Genomic DNA, 16227 nt, shown 5'->3' with positions numbered 1-16227 from the left:
TAGCTGCATACATCTATCCAAGCTAGAAATTACATCCCCCAGCTCAAGTGTCAATCTACCCTTAGTGAGAGACAGTCTCTACCCTAAAGGGCTTATAATCTAAATAAACAAGACAAAGGGTGGCAGGGAAACAGAGGCACAGTGACTTGCTCAAGACAGCAGCAGAGCTAAGATTAAAACCAAAGTCTCCTGACTCTCAGTCTAGTGCCCTGTACATATTGTTACAGCTGTATTAGTATTGTTAAGCATCTGATTAACAGCTCTGTCTACACTGCATCATTAACCCAAGTGACTGGCACCTAAATTTGACCAATCACGTTACTTTAGCTGGGGTGCAATCATCCCCACTGCACAGCCCTTCCCGTGTTACTGTGTGCTCCCTGTTTTCTGCACTCAGCCGGGTGTGTCTGGGGGCATAGCCTGTGGTTCTTTGTGCCAAGATGTTTTAGAATTCTTTCCCAGCCAACTATGCCAATTGCAGGAGAACTTGTCTGTCGTTTGGGAGGAATTGTGAGAAGGACATTGGAAGACTATTGGCACTTGTATGATTTTGCCTGATCCTCACTGTAAAGTGAGTGGGTTCCAGTCTGAGCATCCCAGCTAGGTAAGCGAACCTGTGCTTAAAGCACCTCCAAGCCCATGTCAGAGGTTTTTGGGTGTGGACAGTAGGAGAGTTAAGGCGAAAACCTACGTAAGAGCCTTGATTAACTGTGCAGTGTAGACATCCATCCTTAAACCATCCGTCAGATCCCAAGGGCATGATACTCAGAAGACTCACAGTTCCCATTTGAATTGTGGGAGCTTATGTCATTAAAAAAAACAAACATTTGCAAATACTAAGGGTCTCCATGACCACTTGCCAGAGCCACAAGTAATCTGAATATAAATTTTATATAGGTTTAAAATCAAAACTAAATGCACACAACTACAAATAGTGTTTGGTTATGTTTTATCTCTTCCTTGATAGCTAAGTAGAAATTGTTTGTTGTTGGCACCAACCAAACCGAACGCTTTTAGTTAGTTGACTTAGTCATCTCCCTGCAGGTACAGGAGAGGTCAGCCTCTGGCCACATGTTTAAATTCTGCAGGCTGCTTCTGAACTTTAGGTTGCACATTGGACCACCCTGCCTTGGAAATTGTATGTTATGCAGGGCCGTCCTTAGGCATAGGCAGAATAGGCAGCCGCGTAGGGTCTCACTCTGTCTGGGGGCACCACTCTGCAGGCAGCCCAGACAGTGTAGAAGCAGGGCTGCTGGGTCCTAGAGAGAGCCGAATGCAGCACAGTCTGAGGAATGGGATTGGCTGCTGGGGTCTCTGGGAAGGGGCGGGGGTAGGGGCTGTGAGTGTGACTCTTTCCCCCCGGCTGAGGTGAGGTGAGGCAGGCTCTGTGGCTCTGGAACCAGTATCCTTTGTTGTCCCCCATAACATCCATTCTTCTCCCCCCCCACCCCACGGAGCACCCCCTCCTTTCTCCCTCCTCCCCAGGAGCATCCCTCTCTCTCTCCTCCCTCCCCTCCGTCAGGGCTGGGTTGGGTGAATGTGATGAACTGGGAATGTTCCTAATGTTTTCTCTGAATACTGTGTTGGTGCCTCAGTGTACCCTAGGCAGTTCTTAAGTATCTGGCAGAGCAAAGGGCAAGTGCACCTAAATGCCTGACACTCTGTCTCCTAGCAACTGATGGCCTGGGCCCCTCCTCTGCAAAGGTGCCAGCTGAAGGTGTTGGAGACAAAGAGGTCAGGTGACCTCCTGGCCCGGGAAAGGAGCTGAGCAGAGAGGAGGGGCTGGGAGGGGTTGTTAGGCTGGAGCTGGCTGAGGGGAGACGTGGGGGTCTGGCTCACTGCCCCCCAGAATGGACCCGGCCGAGGGGTCCGGTTCGCTGTATCTGCAAGCTCTGTTTTAGACCCTGTTCCTGTCATTGAATAAACCTCTGTTTTACTGGCTGGCTGAGTCACATCTGACTGCGAAGTGGGGGTGCAGGACCCTGTGGCTTCCCCAGGACCCCGCCTGGGTGGGCTCGCTGTGGGAAGCGCACGGAGGGGCAGAGGATGCTGAATGCTCCAAGGAGAGACCCAGGAGGTGAAGACGTGTGAGCTTCTTGCCCTGAACAAGTCTGCTCCAAGGGAGAGGAGGCTCCCCAAAGTCCTGACTGGCTTGGTGGGGAGCAGTTCCAGAGCATCACCCGGGGACTCTGTGACAGTGAGGTGCTGCGGGGGAGGGGAGGCTGGCTACCTGCTGAGGAATGAAAGTGAAAGTAACTCACTTCCTGGGCAGCGAGCCAGGATTGGAATGTCACACAGGGCTGGGTTGGGGTTAGCCAGATGTGTGAAAAATCAGGACAAGGGGTTGGGGTAGATATCCCTATTTTATAGGGCCATTCCTGATATTTGGGGTCTTTTTCTTATATCGGTTCCTTTTACCCCCCCCCCCCCCCCCCCACACACACACACTGCTTGTCCTGATTTTTCACACTTGCTGTCTGGTCACTCTAAGTGGGGGTAGTTGGTGCCTATATAAGACAAAGCCCCAAATATCAGGACTGGCCCTATAAAGTCAGGACATCTGGATCTGGCCACCCTAGCTGGGGAGCGCCTCTCCCCGGGCTGGCAGCTGCCAGCGATTCGTCTCATCCGGGAGGAGCTGCACAGCGCAAGATGAGCTGCTGTGGCTCCATGGGTGACCTGTCTGAGATCAGATGCTGTGCTAACTTCACCATGGTCTGTAAGGCTGGTGGTGGTGCCCATTGGCGTGTGATTGCACCTGAGGGTTTGCTGCTGCTGTTGCCACTCTGCACCCCAAGAGGTGGATTTTGGAGTCTATTGCAGCTGTTGGACCAGCAGGCTGGGGGGTGAGCCAAGCATGAAAGCAGTACTGTGTTGCCATTTAGATTGTCATTTTACAACTTTGTTTGCCAAAAATTCTTGCTAACAATCCTGAATCCAATTTCAATATTTATTTTTTTTTAAAAATCAATATCTTAGGCAAAAACAGAAAATTAAGTTGTTGACAATTATTAGTGACAGGTTTGGTTTGAGGCAGGGAGTGGGCCAGTTTTCATCAGAGAAACAAAAAATGTTGACTGACTTTCCTATAGCCTGTTACTCCTGATAAGAACCCTCCAACAACTGTAATATGCTCATCTCCTTACTAGTGTATAAAGCAGGGGTCGGCAACCTACGGCACACGTGTCAAAGGTGGCAGGTGAGCTGATTTTTGATGGTATGCAGCAGCAGGCTGAGCGGCTCAGCCCATCACTGCTCTGGGGTTCCAGCTGCTACCCTATTGCCAGCTGGGATACCAGCCATCGGCCCCACTCAGCACCTGCTGCTGGCCTGGGGACCCCCAAGGAACCCCAGGCTGGCAGTGGACTGAGCAGGCCAGCTGAACCACTCAACCTGCTGTCAGCCTGGGGTTTCATTCACTCAGCTGGCAGCGGGTGGCAGGCTGAGTGGGCTGGTGGCGGGCTGAGCAGGGCCGGTGGGGGGTTGAGTGGCTCAGTCTGCTGCCAGTCTGGGGTTCCAGCAGCATTCAGCCTACTGCTACTCCGGGGTTCCGGCTGCCGGCCCCTTGTCAATCAGGAGCTCAGCCGCCAGCCTCACTCTGCCTCCTGCCAGCCTGGGTGAGTAGAATCCCAGGCTGGTAGAGGGCTGAGGAGGGGTTGGCGGCCGGGATCCTGGCTGGCAGGAGTTGGTGGTCAGAACCCCAGACCAGCAGCAGGCTGAGCAGGGCCTGGGATCCTTGTCTAGGGTTCCAGCCACCAGCCCGCTGCTGGTTTGGGGTTTCATTTACTCAGCTGACAGTGGCCTGAGCAGGACCGGTGGCCAAGACCTCAGATAATAACAATAGTTTATTTATATAATATAGACATAGAGAGAAATCTTCTACAAACATTAAAATGTATTACTGGCACGAGAAACCTTAAATTACAGTGAACTTGGCACACCACTTCTGAAAGGTTGCCGACCCCTGGTATAGAATGACCATATGTTGTACTAAGATTCTCCTGCTTTTTTTTTTCCCTGTGAGTCAGTATAACTTTTGCCAGCCCAGAATTTGGGCAGCCAATGTTTTACGTTTTCACAATGTTTTCTCCAACTTTCATAAAGTAAATACATAGTTAATATGAGTTAAAAAGGCCAGGGACACTTCTTTGTGAAGAATCTGTACAGCAGATCATGCCCATAGACGATCCAGAAAAGAAATTTGAGGTTGAATTTTTTAATGTTGTGATGGATAAAGCTGTATCTGCTGTTGATGAAAGGTTTAATACCTTGCAAGTACACCATGAACAGTTTGGATTTTTGTATGACATAACTAAATTCAACGAAATAGGAAAATAAGAGCAACTAATGACAAAGTGCAAGAACCTAGAGAGTCTCCTTAAGCACGGTGATAGTTTTGATTTAAATGGACTTGAAATGTACGAAGAATTGAGTACACTGTCATCAATGTTGCCACATGCAAAATCGGTGATGGACATTGTACAGTTTATTCATACCCGCAAACTTGTTGACATATATCCTAATGTGTACATTGCCACTCGTATTCTACTGACAATTCCTGTAACAGTAGCATCAGGAGAACGGAGTTTCTCAAAACTAAAGCTCATTAAAAACTATCTCCGCTCTACCATGAGTCAGAAATGCTTAACTGGTCTTGCTATTCTTGCAATCGAATAAGACATGACTTTGTCTTTGTCATACGATGACATTATTACTGATTTTGCAGCCAAAAAAGCCAGAAAGATTGCTTTTAATTAAAAACAAATCTTTGTTTCAATACCTCTTCATATAAATTTCCAATAAATTTTTGATAAATTAAAAAATATATATTATTTGCATCATTCTGTCATATCAGAATTTTTTCTATAGTGCTGCTTCTTTAGTGCTAGTCCATCAGCATTACAGTGTGCTTAATTAAGTTAAACTGGTTTTAATAATGTGAATGTGGCAAGTTTTCCAGTACTGTAAGCTTATGTTTGTGTTGCTAAGAGCAGATCAGGCACAGGGGCACCAGTTTAATAATCTCGCCTAGGGCACCATAAATCCTAAGGCCAGCCCTGATGTTAAGCCGAACTCTCTTTTGCTAACAAGAGCTGTCAAGCTGGATAGTTGAACTGTGTTGGCTGAACATTCCTGTGGAATCAGAATGTAATATTTCAATATCATCTGCTTTTCTTTTGTCCAGAAGTGTAGATAAATATAATTTATCTTTCACACCATGTTTTTCTTTGAAGTTTTAGTAGGAAACTGCTTTCCCATTATGGAAAGGGGGAAGAGAACAGAACCTAAGTAATTCTTACAGGAAAATTAACTTTAGACAGGCCAAAATTTTCAAGAATGTTTACTGATTTGGGATACCTCCATTTTTGGATTCACAAGTTTGAGCCAAGATGGTCACCCAAAAATTGAATCATACAGGTATGTCTGCACTGCAATGTAAGCCCAGGATTAGTAGAACTTGAGTTAGCAGACCCTAGGTTAACAAAGATGCCTAGGTCTGGGCATCTGCATTCAACTTGAACCCTATTTTAGGAATTGTTGAATTCTGGGTCCCAACCTGGGAGTCTAGAATCTACACTGCATTATGTGGGCCTGAGTCCAACCACCCAAAACCGAGACTTACTAGCACCGTCCCAAAATGGGGCTGCTCTAGCCCTCTGTTCTTGGTGCAGTGTGGGAATACTTGACTGTCCACCAATTTACTGTCTAGAGGACAAAGAAAATCAGTCCATGGGATTGTGGGATACTTTTGGTAGACTCCTAGAGCATGAGTCCAGTAGGGCTGTCTATACTGCAGAGCAATAGGCCTAGAACTCTGGGTCCCAGCTTGACTCAGGCTCAGACCCTTCACCCCCGTAGGATTCTAGGACCCTGACTCCAAGCCCTGGATTACTGTGATTTGTATTTGACAGAAGTGGTGCTAGAGTTAAATCTGAGTTCAAACCCTGGGCTTACACTGCAGTGTAGACATACCGGCAAAGTCAGAGGCCAGCTCTAAAAAATGTGGCGTTACTAATTTCAGGTGTACTTTTTCAAGAGTAGTAAAAGCAGATTAATAATGAAATATGGACCCTAACTGCTGGCACATTGAAATAGCACTTTTCTCCTGCTTTGTTGCAGGGCCTCATGTGTGAACAACAAAGTGAAATTGACAAGAGACCTTGTTTCTCTGCTTTTGCTGGCCCTGCCTGCAGCTCCACTTCATGTACAAACTACAAAGTAAAGCTGACTAGATTCCCTCTCAATTCACTCTGTTGCTTCTCTGTGAAGTGGCACAGCAGATGGGATCAGGGAGTTGAGTAGTGAGAGGAGCCCAGCTAGGTGGTGCAGGAAGGGGGAAAGCAACCAGACAACATAAAGGTGTAGGAAGGAAAGCAGAAATAAATAAAATGAGCACACAATGACAAGGACAAGAAACAAGACTCGGAATAAAGGAAAAAGGAAGGGTAAAAAGGAAAGGAGAGAAAGGGGAAAGATTTAAAATAGCAAAAGGGTAGAGAGAAAAAGAAGCAAGAAGAATTGGGAGAGAGGATAGAAAGTGAGATCAGTGGAGGAGAGTGAAGGAGGAGACACAAACACATGGATAAAAATAGGGAAGTCAGATAAAAGAAGGGACGGAAAAGACAGAAATGGGCAGGAAATATGTCACTTTGGGACAAGCCGCTGCCAACTGAGGTTCCCAGCTGACACAGGTCTACTATGCCTTTGTTACAAATGCTTCTTAAACTGCCCAGGCCACACTTGGCATTTTGGAAGACATCACAGTTAGGACTCTGAGCCCTTGGGTTCTTTACTATGTTTTACTACTCTCTGCCCAGTGGCCCTTAGAAAAGCCAAGTAGGTCAACATTTTTGAAGTATCAACTTATTTGAAGTTCTTCCAATTTTGGGGTACCCACATGCCACTTTGAGCCTGATATTCAGAAAGCTGAGCACTCACAGTTCCCACATACTTTTGAAAATATTGGCCTCAATCTTTCTGTTCTTCCTCATTTTATTACTCTCTAATATAGGGATAATATAGTTCCCAACCTCATCAGGGTGTAGTGAGGCTAAATTCACTAATGTGATGCTTTGAAAGCTGCTCTGCAAGCACAAAAGGATTATTATTGAATCATTGTCGTTCCCTTTTCATTTAATTAACATTAAAATAAGATGTATATTCATTCAGTTTGCCCACATGGAACTTCTGAAACTGATCTGTTTGTTCCTGTGTATGTAGCTCACTCTCTATTCTGAACGGTTTGAAGAATTTCAGAAAACACTGACAAAAAGCAATGAGGTGTTCGCCAGTTTCAAACAGGAGATGGAGAAAGTGAGTAGCACGTATCATTTCTAAAATCTGACACTTTCCATTTTGATACATGGTTCTCCTTTGTGATCATTTATCTTTGGATTGGGACATTTCTGTACGCTTGGGTGAAACAAACTAATCCAAGTTTGAGTGGGATGTAAGATGGGCTCAGGAAAACCAAACATATTGCAATATTGCTTTGATACTTTGTGTACATTTCTGATTTATGTCATATAATGTCTAATAGAAAAAGAGACCCACAACCTCCTCTTCACAGAAACTTATGGGACCAGCTCCTCAGCTGATGTGATAGCCCTATGCCAGTTTACACCAGTTTGGAATCTGGCCCACTGTGTCTTAGCACTGGAAGTTAAAGCTTTTGCTCTCTTCTCCAGCAAAGAAATAACAATTGTGTGAAAGAATAATCAATGAACTACTTACAATCTAACCTGATGGCTCATATGATGGCCATTCAATACCATTTATGGATTGGCATAAAATGTTTAGTGTTGGCGTAAATATTTAAGGCACAATTCATTGTTGCCCTGCACTTTATGCAGCCATTCACCCCACTGCCAAGAGAGTTTAAAACACTACCTAGTCAGAGTTGTCCCCCCCACACTTTGCACTGGTGGTTTAAATGACTGCACAAAGTGCAACACAAGAGAGAATCTAGCCCTTAATTTTCATGTTCCAGGGGCTCAAAATTCTGAGGTCCTCATTGAGAAGAGCTCTAGTTATCTTGAGTAGGAATAAGGTCTGAGTAAAGACTGAAGGGAAGATTGTGGTATTTAGCTGTTGGCCTGTACTGAGAACAGTGCAGAGATGATCATCCCAGAAGGTGCTCCATTAGGAGTTGTGCCTCGGGAGACACATACCGCACCTTCTCCCCTTAACATAGCCAGCCAACTCTGCAGTCTGGGCAAAGGGTCAGGGCATGGTCCCACCTCTTCCCCATGCCCCTTTTGTGATGGTTTGCACTCCAGGAGCATGCTCAGGAGTTCGTGTCTGGACTAGTGCAGGAGTGCACAAAGGGAAAGAATCCCCATTCCTTCTCCTCTGCTGTGCAGGGCAAGGCACAGTCTAGTCCTGAGCAGGACCTCAAGTGGGGAAATCTTAGACTGATAAGGAGGGAGAAAGAATCCCTGCCAAATGCCAGAAAATTCACTGTGAATTTAATAATGCAATCAAGAGGTGCTTTGTTTCTGTGAGCATTTCCGTCATCCCAAGAGGTGACAAGTAATTTCAGGAAGAGCTAGCAGCACTCAGTACCTCATAGAATCATAGAACTGGAAGGGACCTTGAGAGGTCATCTAGTCCAGTCCCTGCACTCAAGGCAGGACTAACTATTATCTAGACCATCCCTGACAGGTGTTTGTCTAACCTGCTCTTAAAAATCCCCAATGATGGAGAGTCCACAACCTCTGAGACACTTTATTCCAGTGCTTAACCACTCTGACAGTTAGGAATTTTTTCCTAATGTCCAACCTAAACCGCCCTTGCTGCAGTTTAAGCCCATTGCTTCTTGTCCTATGCTTAGAGGTTAAAAAGAACAATTTTTCTCTCTTTTATGTACTTGAAAACTGTTCTCATGTCCCCTCTCAGTCTTCTCTTCTCCAGACTAAACAAACCCAATTTTTTCAATCTTTCCTCATAGGTCATGTTTTCTAGACCTATCATAATTTTTGTTGCTCTTCTCTGGACTTTCTCCAATTTGTCCACATCTTTCCTGAAATGTGGCACCCAGAACTGGACACAATACTCCAGCTGAGGCCTAATCAGCATGGAGTAGAGTGGAAGAATTACTTCTCATGTCTTACTTACAATACTCCTGCTAATACATCCCAGAATGATGTTTGCTTTTTTTGCAACAGCGTTACATTGTTGACTCATATTTAGCTTGTGATCCACTATGACCCCCAGATCCCTTTCCACAGTAATCCTTCCTAGACAGTCATTTCCCATTTTGTATGTGTGCAACTGATAGTTCCTTCCTAAGTGGAGTACTTTGCATTTGTCCTTATTGAATGTCATCCTATTTACATCAGACCATTTCTCCAGTTTGTCCAGATCATTTTGAATTTTAATCCTATCCTCCAAAGCACTTACAAACCCTCCCAGCTTGCTATCATCTGCAAACTTTATAAGTGTACTCTCTATGCCATTATCTAAATCATTGATGAAGATATTGAACACAACAGGACCCAGAACTAATCCCTGCCGGACCCCATTCATTATGCCCTTCCAGCATGACTGTGAACCATGAATAACTAGTCTCTGGGAACGATTTTCCAACCAGTTATGCACCCATCATATAGTAGCTCCATCTAGCTTGTATTTCCCTAGTTTGTTATGAGAAGGTCATGCGAGACAGTATCAAAAGCCTTACTGAAATCAAGATATACCTCATCTACCACTTCCCCGCTATCCACAAGGCTTGTTACCCTGTCAAGAAAGCTATCAGGTTGGTTTGACATGATCTGTTCTTGACAAATCCATGCTGACTGTTATTTGTCACCTTATTATCTTCTAGGTGTTTGCAAATTTATTGCTTAATTATTTGCTCCATTATCTTTCCGGGTACAGAAGTTAAGCTGACTGGTCTGTAATTCCTCAGGTTGTCCTTATTTCCCTTTTTATAGATGGGCAGTATATTTGACCTTTTCCAGTCTTCTCAAATGTCTCCCATCTTCCATATCTTTTCAAATATAATTGTTAATGGCTCAGATATCTCCTCAGTCAGCTCCTTGAGTATTCTAAGATGCATTTCATCAGGCCCTGGTGATTTGAAGACATCTAACTTGTTTAAGTAATTTTTGACTTGTTCTTTCCCTATTTTAGACTCTAATCCTACCTCATTTTCACTGGCATTCACTATGTTAGACGTCCAATTGCCACCAACCTTCTTGGTGAAAACAGAAACAAAGAAGTCATTAAGCACCTCTGCCATTTCCACATTTTCTGTTATTGTGTTATTGTTCCCCAGACCGCTCAATGAGTAATGGGCCTACTCCGTCCTTGGTCTTCCTCTTGCTTCTAATGTATTTGTAGAAAGTTTTCTTGTTTCCTTTTATGTCCCTAGCTGTTTGATCTCGTTTTGTGCCTTGGCTTTTCTAGTTTTGTCCCTACATACTTGTGTTATTGTTTATATTCATCCTTTGTAAATTGACCGAGTTTCCACTTTTTGTAGGACTCTTTTTTGAGTTTTAGATCATTGAAGATCTCCTGTTTAAGCCATGGTGGTCTCTTACCATACTTCCTATCTTTCCTACACAGTGGGATAGTTTGCTCTTGTTCCCTTAAAAATGTCTCTTTGAAAAACTGCCAACTGTCTTCAATTGTTTTTCCCCTTAGACTTGCTTCCCATGGAATTTTACCTACCAACTACCAGAGTTTGCTAAAGTCTGCCTTCTTGAAATCCACTGTCTTTTTTGTGCTGTTCTCTCACCTACCATTCTTTAGAATCATGAACTCCATTATTTCATGATCACTTTCACCCAAGTTGCCTTCCACTTTCAAAGTCTCAACCATTTCCTTCCTATTTGTCAAAATCAAATCTAGAACAGCCTCTCCCCTACTAGCTTTCTCATAGGATTGGGCCCTAAGGAAATCAGAAGTCTCCCTATCAAGTGTTTGTATTTGTTCACATTAAAACACTAGTAAGACTGCTATTGGCTGCAGACAGTAATCTTTGCAGCAGAAAGTGAGAGAGAATTGAGTGCTCAGTTTAGAAACTGGCCATTACTATTGGAGTAACCATTTTGTGTAGTCTGTGGCACCAGCGTGTCTCTTTTCTTCATGTAGATTTCCTTTGGGAAATATTAACTTTCCTTCATCACAGCCTTAACTATTTTTAACATGTATAATATTTTTTTAACCATGTAATACATTTTTCCTATTTTGGAGCACATGGGCATGAATGGCAGGGGGTATTCGTTTGTGTCAAATTTCAACACTTGGGGAGTTGAAATTAAACCAGTCTCTTGCTATATGTGATTCCTCAGCCATCATTCTTTGACAATGCTATATTCATTCTCATTGTAGTTACTGGTAACAGAGCTATAAGTAGAGGTTTAAGAAAAGATAACTAAAATGCTGTTCTAACTTCAATTAACATTTTGGATCCCTGCTGTGATTCTCTTCCTGCTTCTGTAGATGACAAAGAAGATGAAGAAGCTGGAAAAGGATACAGCTACATGGAAAGCCAGGTTTGAGAACTGTAATAAAGCTCTATTGGACATGATTGAAGAGGTGAGAAACCTACTTTATAATTTTTTTCATATTTTCAAGTTAATTGGGGGCTGATCCAAAGCCCACTAAAATCAATGGGAAAACTGGGCCCTTTTTCTTAGTATGTGTTGATAAGGTCAGGTCTTGGAAAAAACATCATATCTGTTGAAGCCAAGATATTACTGAGTCTGGCTCTGCATACACTAACAGCTTGTCCACATGGGAAGTTAAGCCTAATTAATTAAGAGTGAATTTAAAGTGCATTAAACCCCCATGTGGATGCTCTCATTCAGAAGTGAAGTGGCCTTAGGTCACTTTAGATTAAGGCCACTTGACTTCTGAAAGAAAGTGTCCACACAGGGGTTTAATGTGTTTTAAATAATGCACTTTAAAGTCAGACTTTTGGTTAATTCAGCTTAATTTCCAGTATAGAAGTCACTGGGGTCAATCATAGATTTAAATGTTCCCTATACAGAGAGATTTCATAGAAAATTAGTAGGGATATGGAAACTGATTCAGATAAAATAAGAAGCTACCTAAAGTTTCATCTCAAACTTAGATGAAACCTGGACTACATTTTTGAGGTTTGAGAAAAGAATGAATAGTGTCCCCGCTGCAACCTCCAGTATTGTCATTTTTGTAGACTTCTACATCCAGCTAGAATCAGAAAATGTAGATGTCCACAAAATGCTGCAAGCAGGGCCGGCTTTAGGCCTATTCCACCAATTCCCCCGAATCGGGCCTCGCGCCTAAGAGGGCCCCGCACCCAGTGAGAATCCCTTCCCTGCCTAGAGGCATCTTTTTAATTTTTACTCACCTGGCGGCACTTCAGATCTTTGGCGGCACTTCAGCGGCAGGTCCTTCAGTGCCGCTGAAGACCTGGAGCGAGTGAAGGACCCACTGCCGAAGACTCGGAGCACTGCCCGATGAATATAAGCCCCACGTGTTTTTTTACTTTTTTTTTTTTTTAAGTCATCCCTGCTGGGCCCCATCAAAACTGTTCAAATTGGGCCCCGCACTTCCGAAAGCCGGCCCTGGCTGCAAGACAGGCTGTTCTCACAGAATTTCCAGCCAACCAAAAACAAGATGGACTGCAAATATGAGGCATCCTGTTCTCATGAAAATTCCAACAGAGTGTTCCAGGAAGTCCAGATAAGCAATACAGCTTTTGGGTGCTTATCTGTACTGACATCCTGAATGTTTTATAGTCCTTCTATCGCGAGAGATTATTCATGGCTGTGCCTATCTCTTGGTGAAATTCAGCCGAGTGCAGAGGACCTGCAGAATGCCTTATTCACCACTTAAGTGACACATTTCAGTGCACTGGGGTGAATTCATACTTAGTTAGGAAGACTGTAATTGTATTTTATTACTTTGGGAACTCCAGCTACCCTGCAATGAAAAAAGGGTGCATGTAACAAATTATATCTTTATAACTGCAACGTACGTGTGTGAACCTCATGAATATGAACTCCATTTTCCCACACTTTTGCCTGATTTTGATTTGATCACAGAAAGCAATGAGGGCTAAGGAGTACGAGTGCTTTGTGCTGAAAATCCAGAGGCTAGAGAACCTTTGCAGAGCGCTACAGGAAGAGAGGAATGAACTGTACAAAAAAATTAAAGAAGCAAAATTCACTAATGAGGAAGAGGAGGATGAGGAGGATCGAAATGATGACATCTTGGGAAAAGAGGCTGATGCAAGCCCTTCTGTTACTGAACAGGATAGTGCAGAGCTGTCCATTATTGATGAGAACATCCTGAAGAATCTAGCTGCAGCATTCATGGTGACCCATCACGTGCAGGATCCCCTCACAGTCTCCAGTGAGAACAGTAATCCAGAGCCAGCTGACCTTCAAGCATGCAGTCCTCTTTGTCTCACAGAGCCAGAGCTTCCTTCCCATCCCACCCCTCAGCCAGAGGCAGGGAATCCCTCTGGGCTGCTAAGTCTTGCTCTGAAATCCACTGAAAAATGTGAAGGAGCCCCAGCAGAGCAGCCTGCTCAAGATCAGCCCACAGAGCAAACAGTAGATGCTGACATGGAAGGAGTAGATTAAATGTAACGCTGTTTTCTGGCTTGTCTTTCTACCAATCACAGCTCCATTTTCTCCCAAAATTGATTTTCTGAAACAAAAAAAATTAGGGCCTGAAAACATGCTCAAACGTGTTTTATAGCAGTGTGTAATGCATCTTACCTCTTCACCACCACCACCACACTAATGATGGGTTTGCTATTTTGGCTGTCCCTCACATATGCAAAGCATAATATTTTCTTAATGTCAGCAAAATATAACAAAATTACAGGATCTTCTTTCCAGGCATAATGAGTCATCTCACTCAACAAAATCCAGGCAAACTGTTGAGGTTTCATGTTTTAAGAATTGTTGCAATACAGATACACACTTTTTAAAGCTACATAATTAAACATATCAATTTGGCTTGATGTTGCACAAAACATGCCCTGTTTAGAGGCCAGGTGAGCTTAATAAATGACGTGATGAGGATTTGTGATCATAGCAGAAGCATTGATAGGGTAAATTGAAGCAATTGAGACGTACAATAATGGCATATTTTTGCAAAAGTTACCTGCACAAATCACTAACTTGTTATTGGAAATTTTTATCTAAACACTCACACACAATTCCAAACATCTACCCCTAATTGCCGTCTCTGTTCAGTGCTGTGATTATGTCATTGCTTTCAACAGAACCATAATGAAAGGGAAAAATTCTTTGTGAGATGCCTCATAATATTGCTGTTTTAATCTTTAGGGACAGATCCTGGCTTTTAAGCAATAGAGACTGTGTCTCAGGCAGGTATACTCTCTTACCATATTTCTCTTTGTGCACAGGTGGTATACAGTCTGCTCTGTCCACAGATTGCTCCCAGAAGCATAAGCCCTGGTGTTTAAGCTGTTGTAGTCAGGAATGGGAACTTGGCTATGCTGCTTCCTCTTCACTCCCTTTTTGGTATCCTGCTCTCCAGAGTGGAACAAAACCAAACAATCCCTGTGCTTCCCTGATTGCCAGGAATGCAGAACATGGGAGAGAAAGGGTTGCTTGTGCTCCCCTACCCTTCTGCAAGCCCACCCAAGGGCCCCTCACACTCTGGTCCTTACTACTTTAGCCAGCTTCTGTGTGTCATCCAGAGGTGAGTAAGCCAGTACGGTCTGGTACGGCAAACCAGCAAGAGCCAGTACACCATGCCGATCCGCACCAGCTTCCATGGTGGGAATTTAAAGGGCTCTGGGCTCCCCACCATAGCAGGCAGCCCAAAGCCCTTTGAATCAAGCCCGCGATTCCAGTGACTGGGCTGGGGCCAGATTTAAAGGGCTCAGAGCTCCCGTGGCTGTGGGCAGCTCAGAGCCCTTTAAATCCCGCCTGCGGCTCTGGCAGACAGGCTGGGGCCGGGATTTAAAGGGCTCAGAGCTCCCCACAGCAGCAGGAGCTCCAGGCCCTTTAAATCCCAGCCCGGCAAGGCTCGGGATTCCCCGCAGCCGCGGGAGCTCTGGGCCCTTTAAATCCCACCTGCAAGCTCTGGCAGCTGGAGCTGCAGGCGGGATTTAAAAGGTCCGGAGCTCCATGGCGGCCGGCGCCCCAGGCCCTTTAATTTGCCCCTGAGCTCTAGAGGCTCCCAGCCACCTCTGCAGCTGGGAGCCCCAGGTTGATTTAAAGTCCCTGAGCCTCCCAGCCACAGCCGGTGCACCAGGGCCTTTAAATCTTGAGGCCATGCCTCTTCCAATTGAAGCCATGCCTCTTCCTGATGAGGCCATGCCCCCCTCAGGACTCCAGCAGTACCGGTAAATCCTGTAAATTACTTTCACCCTGGTGTCATTCACTTGTTTTTAGCATCATGAGCCAAAGTGGGAGCTTGTAGGGCATTCAGCAGGAAATGTCAGGAGTTTTGTTTGGCGGAGAGTTCTAATCTGCCTGCCAGCCCACTGCTAGAATCCCTTTCTCATCTCCAGCAGGCATCTTCTGCACTTAATCCAGTGGGCAAGGAGTCCCAGTGGGCCAGTCTGTATTCTACTCTTGTTCCATGACTCTCTGGGGATATTAGTTGGCAGTTCCTCCAGGGAGCAATGAGCACAGGCATGTATTTGGTACGGTTCATGGAATCCCATGACACCTATCCTATCTATGGCAAGAAGGAGATCCTGGGTCACATCTATGTAGGGTATGTCAGGTTGAAGCTATTCTTCTGGCTCCTTCAAAATACCTTACTGAGGTTCAGGTTGCACTTTTCCCTTCACCTGTTTGTCCTTGCGCATCTTATCCATGGCTGCACGATGTCGCGAGATCTCCCCGTCAACCTACTCCTGGTACTGGCCAAAATGGCCACCACTAAACCAGGAGGAGAAACCTTGATGGTGCAGGAGAGGCACTTTGCAACTGTGGGGCCTATTTCTGTCCCCTCATCAAATCAAACCACTGGGTAGAGTTCTGTGGGTGGTGTCCACTGGCTCCTCAGACTTGAGAGGGGGAGGGATAGCTCAGTGGTTTGAGCATTGGCCTGCTAAACCCAGGGTTGTGAGCTCAGTCCTTGAGGGGATCACTTAGGGATCTGGGGCAAAAATTGGTCCTGCTAGTGAAGGCAGGGGGCTGGACTCAATGACCTTTCAAGGTCCCTTCCAGTTCTAGGAGCTTGGTATATCTCCAATTATTATTATTTATCTTGAAGGAGTGATGGACACTGTCAAGGGTT

At 44.8% G+C, this 16227-nt stretch overlaps 1 protein-coding gene across 1 annotated transcript in view; it reads left to right on the top strand.

Annotated features, from left to right (window-relative positions):
• Nucleotides 1–14902, top strand: part of TXLNB (taxilin beta) — a 56744-nt gene extending 41842 nt beyond the window's left edge. The window contains exons 8-10 of the mRNA XM_030556450.1: nt 7222–7314; nt 11449–11544; nt 13038–14902. Coding sequence (XP_030412310.1) covers nt 7222–7314; nt 11449–11544; nt 13038–13580 — 732 coding nt within the window. The 3' untranslated portion in view covers nt 13581–14902. The remainder of the gene's footprint in view (nt 1–7221; nt 7315–11448; nt 11545–13037) is intronic.
• Nucleotides 14903–16227: the final 1325 nt, after the last annotated feature.

The sequence above is a fragment of the Gopherus evgoodei genome, chromosome 3, assembly GCF_007399415.2.
Source record: "Gopherus evgoodei ecotype Sinaloan lineage chromosome 3, rGopEvg1_v1.p, whole genome shotgun sequence".
NCBI lineage: Eukaryota > Metazoa > Chordata > Testudines > Testudinidae > Gopherus > Gopherus evgoodei.
Note: the sequence above shows the minus strand (reverse complement) of the source record. Positions and strands in the feature narration are given on the sequence as shown.